We start from the raw sequence: 10,674 nt of genomic DNA, 5'->3' as shown, positions 1-10,674 counted from the left end.
TTTTCTTTCAGTTTTGAGGCTGTTTATTTAGCAACATCATTGTTTTTAAGTGTATTCGAATGCCTTTTGAACACAAATAGATTTGTTTTTGTAGGGTCGTTTTGTAAACCGTAAGCTGTAAGCTTAGATATCTCAACAATTCATTACTAGTAATACCTGTGTTATTATAAAATTTGTAAGCAAGATTCAAAACAGAATTTGCAAACATTATGAAGTCCCAAATATTCAGTGTAAGCCTTCTTGTCAAAGTTATCAAATGAATCATTGTTGTGTTTGTATTTTCTCCGTGATGAACTTATGTTTCATAAGACAAGACAAAATATTAGGATCAGGGATATTTTAATAAAAAAAAAATATTGAAAACTTATCCAGGTAGATAATATTCCTGGACATTTCTTGTTATAGATATAACACACAGAAAAATTACAAATTTTAGAGCTTATTAAGTACTTCCGTGGTTCTAACAATGATCTGTGGACTTGGAAACATAGAAATTCACCGAGATATACAAAGAATAATTTTTTTAGAGCTATTGTTTCAAATAGACCTACCAATGACATACATCGGCGCATTTATATCAGATAACCACTACTGATATAAATTTACAATCACCTTGTTTGAAGAATATAAACAGAAACAAAATTTAAATCACATAAACTATAATTGTCTGCTTATTATTATTGAAAACGAAAAAGTATCAATTATAAATAAATAATTGACATAAAATGTAAAATCTATACATAAATAACTATATATTAAGAATAAATCTAAATAAGGGCACATATACATAAATAAAAAAGAAACAATAGTAATAGTAAACTTTTCATAATCCTTACATAAACTTTTTACCATTATTTCTATAATAATATTATTTTTAACATGTTTTTTCTATTCCTACCCTGTTCGTTTACTTTCTAGTGAATTGCAGATCCCTATATCTTGCGGGTGGTCGAACCGTTTTTGTACAGTAGCTTGTCAACAAACATCCCACTGTTCAATCTTCGGCTTCTGTTTGTTATAATAATTTTTGGAAATAAAATTTCTATTAACAAAAGATTTTGGTTTCCAATTAACCACATGGCGTTCTTTTATACTTCTTTTCAATAAATAGATATTCCTAAACTTTTATTTATATTTTAGTGAAAGACATTCGATATAAATCAAATTTTTTTGAGAAGAAGACAAAGAAAGTAGTTTAATTTTTTTTAAAAAATGAAATAAAAACTCAAGCAATACTTTAGTATTATCACAGTAAATAAAGAAAATACGCTATCATCCAGCAATTTAATAGTATTTTGACCAGCTGTGGCATAAAGTTGATAATGAATTTTTTCTTCTTCATAATATTGCTTCAAATAGTCGCGATATTCGTTTATACGTAAAACTGGACTATTCACACATTTGCTGTAAAAAGCTACCATTTTTTCCTGATTAGTGCATCCATATTTCATATATCTATTCACATCTCCAACGAATGCTGGAAAAAAAATGACAATTAGATCAAAGATATCAGATGATATACGATAATTGCTTAATAAAGTTACAAACCTTCTCGAAAATAATTTACAAATATTGTTTTACACTTTATCGAATTCAGAATGATATAGTCTATATAGTAATATCTGTATGAGTCAGAAAATGATCTCAAAATTTTAGATACACACTAGGAAGTTACCACAGGATTCAAAAGATCAATCATATAAAATCCAATTAGCACAGTTCCTCGAAACGTTTTCCTAACCAAATGAAAGACAAGAAATGTCTTATTAGAATGGTTTTCCTTTCGGCTTCTGGTTTATATATAGTGCGGTACATGAATTCTTGACCTCTTATAGTAAATAGAGTGCGTTTGCAAAAATCTCAAACAAGTCTTAACGAGCTTTACAAAAAGTTTCAGCTTCTGCCGCATCGCTCCATTTTATTATAGTAGAGTCAAGTTATTTTGAAATTTATGAATAAAGGAGGATTAAAACTAACTGAAATTACAAACAATATAGTTGCTGTTTACGGCAACTTGTGTCCACCAATTTCAATAATTAAAAATTGGTTTGTTTTGCAGGAGACGAGAATTATTAGAAGATGACCCACACGCGGGAGGTCCTATGACGGTGACTACTCCAGAAAATATTAAATGTGTAAAAATTGTACTAGAGAATTGGCACAGAACGGCATTTCCAAAACAAGTGCTCTAAGAATTCTACATGAGCATTTAAATATGATAATAAATAAATTAGTGTAAAGTGGCTTGGTGATTTTTAGAGCTTTGCCGAGAGAACCAAAAAAGTGTAATCCGAGGGTATTCTTGATGAATTTAGCCCAAAATATGTATATATATAGCACCACTGTTTGGTGTTTTGCTAATAGCCATCTATTTAAAATCTTATGTTTCCCTTATTCTTGTTAGGAGTTGTTTCTTCCCTTTATATATTTGTAATAAAGACGTTTAGAAATCGAAATATGTGTTTTACTGTTACAATAATCATTTTCATTGCCTTTAAGGAATCAAATACAACCGTGAACGCAGTATATTACTTTGACTAAGTTAGTTGCGTAAAGAAATTATAAAAATAAGGCGCAGCAAAATCAGACGAGGTGTGCGCTGCTTCATAACATCCAGTCGATACTGCTTCGATTTCTATGGCTACTGTACACGAATGTGGTTTTACAGAGATTCGACACCCAGCATATAGCCCTGATCTAGCCCCATCTGACTGATTCCTAAATTTTCATCCAATAGAGATCGTATATAACAGATTCTTTTCTTGTTTTTATCACAATGATTGTTTGTTCCATTCTGTTCAGTTTGCTACTGTTCCATGATTTCAGGTTTAGTATACTAATAGATTCAGATGTAGCACCTTCTTTGGCTGTTTTGGTCGTATATTTAACATAAAGAATTAAACTAAAAGACGCATACTTGAAGATAACAGCAATTGAGGACTGGAGAGCCCTTACTTTTATGAATATCATGCAGCTTTTACTATAGAAATTGATGAACATAGAAATGTAAGAAAGGACAAAATGATGGAGAATACATTTAAATAAACCCAACCTAACCTAACCTAACCAGATGTTAATTCCACAAATGAAAGATATATTTTCATGAGCCTGAATACCATGGCAGACTTTCTGGGTATTACTTTGAACCTCAAACTACATTGGATAGTTCAATTCCCGAAAACCTCGATTTACAATCTACTAAAATAAGGTGTAATTTGAACAGCCCGCTATTTCGGTAAATGTCACTTTTGAAGCTGTTATTTTTTGACATTTGACAAGTAGAAACTACGCTATTAATGAAAATGGAACGATACACGCTTCAACCACGCGTTGAAATTATTAAAATTCATTATAAAAATGGTGAAAATTCGGCAGAGACGGTTCGTAAAACTAAAACATTTTTGGGTCGACGTGAAGCACCTTCTCGGACCGCAATACAGAAATTGGTGGAAAAATTTGAGCTGTCGGGACAAGTTAGTGATGTGAAGAATAAAACCCGTGCACGTCGCTCAAAAACAACCGAGAATATTGCTGCTGTAGCCCAAAGTGTTGAAGAAAACCCAGGTTTGTCCATTCCTCGTCGTTCTTTGGAATTAGCTATTCCACAAACGTCATTACACCGTATTTTGCATAAAGACTTGGGTCTTAAGGCCTATAAAGTTCAGTTAACACAAGAACTCAAGCCGGCCGATCATCAACAATGTCGTGACTTTGCTGATTGGGTCCTTGAAATGCATGAAAATGATCAACAAAATTGTCGAATCTGGGGCTCGGAAAACCCAAGAGTTATTGTTGAAAATCCTCTCCATCCTCAACGCGTGAGTGTTTGGTGCGGCTTATGATCTGGCGGTGTCATTGGACCTTACTTTTTCGAAAATGAGGCTGGAGCAACAGTTACGGTGAATGGATTGCTCTATCGAGAGATGATTAATGATTTTTTATGGCCGGAATTGGATGGTATTGATTTGGACAACGTTTACTTTCAACAAGACGGCGCTACGTGCCACACAAGCAACGAAACCCTCGATCTTTTACGGGAAAAATTTCCGAACCGTGTTATCTCTCGAAGAGGTGATCACAATTGGCCACCGCGATCTTGTAATTTAACACCCTGCGACTTTTTCCTTTGGGTCCACGTCTACGCCAACAGTCCAGCATCGATTCAAGACCTCAAAGATGGAATTCGTGAGGCTATCGAGGACATAGGGCAGCCGCTTTACAATTTGGTTACGGAAAATTTCATGAAAAGGATATGGTCCTGTAAGCGCAGTCGTGGCGGCCATTTGGCTGATGTTGTGTTCCATTATTAACGGCATACCTTCCTCTTTATAATGAAATAAACATCCGATCATTTATCTCAAAAAATTGCATTTTTCTTTGAATATCAAAATAACACCTCTTATTGGAAAACCCCTTATTATTGAATCTACTTGGTATTCCTAAAACAGAGACTTGGACATGTAAACAGAAGACATGAGCAACGTTTTCTATACCGTTCTAATGTCGATTCAATAAAGCTTATAGGCAATATGGATTTAAACATAAGATTCGAGAGTACCAAATCCATTGAGCTAGCTTAAGACTTATTGATTTATCTTAATCAGATCTTCATGACAATATACTGAAATTCTGTTTTCAAAAATAAGCAAATTCAGTAACAAGTGATTATATAAACAAAATATTTGTGATCATCGTTTAATAATTTTTGTGTACGTAGAAAATAATTACGCAGTTTCTCAAAACAGTTCATGATTCAATGGTTAAGGTCAACTGAAATTGCGTAAGGGATATTTCAAAAATTCGTTAATAGCTGGAGAAGCGCCAGATTATATATTTCTATTCGCGAATCTTTTCAGTATTTTCGCGCATCTAAATAAACAAGGAATTTTAAGTGTGATTTATTTTATACAATAAACAGTCGGCATGTCAAGAAATTATCTATCATTTATGTTTATTATCTTTATATCAACAAACGTGATAATTTTGTTATGATTATAAATTAGTCATCATGTTGTTTGAAAGACAAGAAACTAAAATAGAAATATACAGAAAAGATTGCTGTTAAGTATTATTCTCATTAAAAAAATGAAACATCAGAATAAAGCAGAATGAAGATTGCTGGAATAGGCTTAAAACGGAATGTGGAGCAGTGTTAACGATTACAGTTTGGAAGTAAAAAGATGGACCAAAACCTAAATGATAAAGAACAAGAGAAGGATGATATCAGAATAATGATTTTAACGAAAGATAAAGAATAAAAGTAGGGAAGAATGAAGAATAATAGTCGATTAAATAGAAAGATACTAAAATCCCTAAGAAAGATATCAAGAAAACCATATGTGGAGAAACAGATAAAGAGGAAGACTTTTATAGTTTGGTCTATTGAAAATACTGCTTGACAAAATCAAACTGGATAAGTAAATTAATAAACAGTTGTTCCTTGAATATAAAATTATGTTGATCCTAATTGTTAAAATGTTATGGTATTACCACAGAGTTAGGTACACACTTCCTTAATAAAACAATAATCCTTCCAGTCATGACTGACCGATACAGGACCCAAGGAAATCCTTCTTCTTTTAAGGGCTCCATGTCTCATTTCTTTTATAACCTTCTCAATGTCCTAATAGTATGCAATTAACTTAATCCTCTCCGATATACCTAGTACACGTTTTAGGAAAAACCAACACACTTGCACGAACCCAGGCGTGACGTTTTGAATCGAGGAGAAACTTACTTTGTCTCGGGATAGCGCATCGAACAGATCTCGAACTCCTAGATCCCAGCGGAGCTAGACTGCTCAAGACGTTTTCCACTACCTCACTATATGTACTTTCTAAAATAATTTTATTGACTATAAAGAAGTAATATTGTATAGGAGTTCACTTGTAATAATTGTGATGTTGTTTACATGAAAAAATATTTAGAAAATTGATTACGGCAGTTGTCGTCCAACTTTTGCGGACTGTTTAGTTGACCACCAGTAGATGAATCAATTATAATTATCATTTATGCAACGTGGGTAGCATAATAATTAGAAATAGACCCCCTTCCGCAATCGGCTCTTTAGAGCAGGCAAACGGGTTACAAAAAGAAGTTTATATCTATCCACGTAATTTTATGTCCATTTTCTTGTTGTTGTAATAACTGAAAGTTACAGGCTACAAAAACTTAGCTTTAGTGTGTTTTTAATGGAAATTAAGCCCATTAAATACTAAAATTGTTTGCTTTGTCGCGGGTTGCAGGAATATTGTCCGCAGTTTGACAACCACGGTATTACGGAGTCATCGATATGATAAAATATATGAAATTTCCTCTGAAATGACAAAAAAACAAGAATCGTAAATGTAATTAATCTATATATGATAAAAAATACCTTAGAAATTTGAGGAAAATTTAGTTCAATTTCAATATGATGATAGTTTCTTTTTTGTACATCGAAATTTGAATGTTGACAATTGAGAACAAAAAATATTGAGTTGAAACAGATTGTGTATCTCATGCAGTGGGTCAATGTCATGTATTATTTCTATGAAATTAGATCTGAACGTCAAGTGAAGAAAAGTGCAATTTCTACAATCATTAAGTGCTCCTACCTTCTTTAGATGGATTATAAGTTGTGAATACAATAAGCCTTTCGGTAACTTTCCAAAAATTATTCACATAACATCTCCTCATTTTATGTTCTTTTAGCAACAAGAAGTAACACTTCGTTGAATTTCTATCAGGTATATTTATGTATAAAAACGTATCTTTATTTTGGATTGTCCATAAACTGGCTGGACCCTCGTACACATATTTGAAATTTATATCATGATCGCAATCGTTATCACGAGGAAGAACTTTCTTCAAATATACCACAGAGTATGAACCATTAACAGCACTCACATGATCACACTTTTGTTGACCGTAGATTTTAGGAATAAATATTACAATGAATATGAATAAATAACATGAATTGGACATTTCGTGAAAATTGATAAACTATAATCGAAGCTAGCATACACTGAGGTATACTAATTTAACGTAATACATAATTTTATGTAATATAGTTAATAATAGTTCCAATGTTGACAGTGCCAAAATCAAATAAAAACTGTGAACAGTTGTGTGAATTCTGGTTTGATTTTATAAATAGATGATTTTTTTTTTCAATTTAATATGCCGCTTAGGCCAGCTCATGATATATAAATCAAACACGAACAAGCAGTTAGGGGCAATGATGTATCTTATTCAACAGATCACTGACATATCGTACAGTTATGATACATTTATTAACTTAAAATTTAATTACGACACCTTAACATTAAAGAACTGTTTGGATTACATTAAGAAGTTATGTTTCATTATATGGATTCATGTCTTGGTGTTATATGTACTTAACTGTGAGTTTTGAGTTGCAGTGGTGGCATTTGGAAGGTTCAGAAGCGATCTTCAAATACGTGCCAGAAGTACCTGACCCAACAAAAAAACTTTTGGAGAAAAATTTTTCAACGTAATCTCCTTTTAACCCCATACACTTTTCCCAACGATGTTCAATAAGTTCGACACCCTTTTTATAATAAAAATCGTTAAGCTCGTTAAGATGGTAAATTAACGACATAAGATGCGCGCCAGAACCGAGCCGACTGCGTTCGGCGCGCGGTGATCGCGCTGCAACGTTAATAAAACGCTTGATTATCAATCGCGATAAGTCCCAAATGCCGGACCAGCACTAATATCGAAGTATACCAATTTGTATAGTAAGGTTCAAAGAACAAGTACGATTTCCTCAAAGTTAGTAAAAATCGTCGATCGTAGATCTTCTTATTTATCATCTACTGCCTGTACTACTAATTCATTCTTAATTTAGTTTTATTTAATATCCGTACATTTTTATATGCTTCATAATTATCTTGAATCAACTTCAGATTTTCTTTGCTCAATTATCTTTGTTGTCCACTTGTTTTCTATCGCTCTTCAATTTTCCTCCGCATCTTCTGTTATCATTTTTCTATTCTGAATAATTTGTCGATTTTTTTTTCACTTTTCTAATGTTTTTTCTTTCCTGTTTTTTCTATTTAGGGAAATATTTATTTTATTTTTTCTTTTAGTGTCTATAAACAGGATTTTTTCTATCCCTTCCACAATAACGTCATGTACAACAAGTATTTTAAAAAAAAAATTTTTTTCCATCGTTGACTGTGATATTATTTGATTTGACTTGGTAATTATAGATATAATAACGTTTTATAATTTTCTTTTAATTTATTTTTCTCATTTAGGTTACCCCTTACTTCATTCGAACGTACTGTGTTTACAGTGTGTGTCAAAATTAGTAATGCATCGGAATAATTCGAAGACATATTCCATATCAATTTTTTTATATAAATAAATAAATAACGTTTTTATTAAAAATAAAATTAGTTTGAACAATTGCGATTTAAACAAAACATACCAGTTTTTTGCAAAAACGCCGAGCATATTTGGATTCAGCGGCTCAAAATACATAAGAATACCAGGAACATTAATCGCTCCCAGACTATCAGATTTTTTACAGTATTTAAGTTTTTTTCAGAAACAATATAATCAATCCAGCGCTTTTTATGCCATTTTAAGATAACGAGTTATTCCCTTTTGTCCTTCAACGATAAATTTATCACGTCATCAGTATTTTTTTCATTAGAAACTTTCCGTCTGGAAACATTTAAAAGTCGCCAGAAGCTAAATGTGGAGAACAGGGTGGGCGGAAAAGCAATTCATTGAACTTGAATATCATTTTAATCGGCTATTGAGACGATTTGATGGAAATGAATGTATCTCTTCGACATATGTGGACAAATTTTTCGAGCTACTTGTTTATTTTTTTTCCATTGAGAGAAAATACGATACCTATTTGGAACGAAGGTATTTCAAGCTCAAATACTCACAAAAATTTCACGATTATGGATATTTTCAGTTGTATTTCATAATATAAACTTTTTAAGGAGATCCTTATTGTCCTTGATCATCAGTTCTCGTACTGGTCCATAATGCTTTCAAAGTCAAGCCTCCACCTAAACAGAATTAGCTTGAAATTTGAAAACTGCCCATTGAAATATGGTACTTTAATTGATGCAAATATGCAAACGTAATCTATTACAAAATACTTAATTGAAAATTTAGTTTATTCGCTTTATGACTTCATATTTCCTGAACTAAATTGAATCAACTGTTTGATTTGATAAGTTCTGTGAATGATAAAGACTTTTTTTCTATTGGGAATAACAAAATTTATATGCATTAGATAACAATGGGAACTTCTCCATATGTCTTAACTTGTGAAAATCCACAATAATAATTCGAATACATGAATTTCCTGAGCAAGGCATCAATTTAAATTGTAAATTTTTCGAACGTATCCCGTCTATGCAAAATAGGAATGTTTTTCTCAATGGCGTATCTAAGAAAAACAGATTTGCTTATTTTTAGTTTTGTTTGTAATAGAAAAGCTCAAAACAAACTCAACAAATGTGAAAAATTCAACTATGGAAAGGTAGGCTATCGACAAATCATTATTTGGTATCCACTGCAAAAACTGTTGGTACATGTAATGAAAAATATTTGTAATACTTCAACATCAGGTACATTTTAAACAAGTCGTGAGATTATCACTACATTCGATTTATGTGGAACTGAAAGACTGTTCGGAAACTATAACCTAGGTACAGGTAGACACCTATCAGCTGATTGGGGATCCTAGTCCAGAACGAGATTTAGATCACAGTTTCCGAACGTCGCGTCGGTGGAAATATGATCTACAAGAACTTTTGATTTTCATTACTTTTTTGTGCGTTTATTCTTTCATGATATTAATTAAGTTCTATAATAGAATTTAGATGCTTGATAATTGAGTAGAAATTATCATATTATATATACAGTTTGCGGGTTAGTTGGTTAAGTCCGATTATAGTTTCCGAAAAGTCCTCAGATCATTCGAAACAAAGATAGGACCGAAATAATCGTGTGATGTTAACATTTGTTGATAGCCAACCATAAGTCTACAACCAAAAAAACACAGAGGAACTAAATAATGAACCAAAAAGATTATGTTTTTATTGAAAAGAAATTTTATCGTCATAATAAGAATCGGCACGTTTCTTCGACAAAATTGAGTGTGTATAAAGCGACATGTGAAAATTTTATGAAGTAAAAAAATACAATGAAGATGAAGAAATCTAGTAGAACACCATAAGATTTATACTCAATTGGATACATTGATTAATGGTCATAAATAATATGATTAATGTCATTATTCCAAACTATTTCAAACCAAATTTCAAATACAATAGTGCAGTAAGGTATTTATACTTAATTAGCTACTCCTAGAGATAATAAATAATTTCACCTGCTTGGTGGCTTATCACTCGCATATCCTTTCTTCATATGATAACGCTGTATAGTCCAGGCGAGATAGCCCAAAAATCATCATTTCGCTTAGTTTTCCACGATATGTGTGAAACTTTATATTTCGGTGGTGGAAATTGTGTAAGAAGACATATCTTTATCCGTGGTCTGAAATAATTTTTTTAAATGTTTAAATGTCTTTGTCAAAAACACCTATATGTGTCGAATTTTAAGGCAATTTCTCATTTTCTGCTTATAGCTTCGTTGCTGGTGACTTTACATTTCTTTCTTGTCATTAAAAAACAAAAA

At 32.0% G+C, this 10,674-nt stretch overlaps 1 protein-coding gene across 1 annotated transcript; it reads right to left on the bottom strand.

Moving 5' to 3' along the window:
- Window positions 1-642: 642 nt before the first annotated feature.
- On the bottom strand, window positions 643-7,079 carry LOC130895344 (uncharacterized). Its single transcript, XM_057802579.1, has 2 exons — window positions 6,597-7,079; window positions 643-1,477 (listed from the first exon to the last, which is right to left on the bottom strand). Exons 1-2 carry the CDS (start codon window positions 6,964-6,966, stop codon window positions 1,206-1,208), a joined length of 642 nt encoding a protein of 213 aa, XP_057658562.1. The 5' UTR covers window positions 6,967-7,079; the 3' UTR covers window positions 643-1,205.
- Window positions 7,080-10,674: the final 3,595 nt, after the last annotated feature.

Source organism: Diorhabda carinulata, chromosome 6, assembly GCF_026250575.1.
Source record: "Diorhabda carinulata isolate Delta chromosome 6, icDioCari1.1, whole genome shotgun sequence".
In the NCBI taxonomy this organism is placed as follows: Eukaryota; Metazoa; Arthropoda; class Insecta; order Coleoptera; family Chrysomelidae; genus Diorhabda; species Diorhabda carinulata.
This window is presented reverse-complemented; position numbering and strand designations above follow the sequence as displayed.

What these genes read in the sequence shown, in the direction of transcription:
- LOC130895344 (XM_057802579.1), bottom strand. Translation starts at nt 6,966, where the DNA reads ATGTCCAATTCATGTTATTTATTCATATTCATTGTAATATTTATTCCT. An exon ending in TTATAATCCATCTAAAGAAG is followed by an intron (nt 1,478 to 6,596) that starts GTAGGAGCACTT and finishes TTTTTTTTCCAG; the next exon opens with CATTCGTTGGAGATGTGAAT.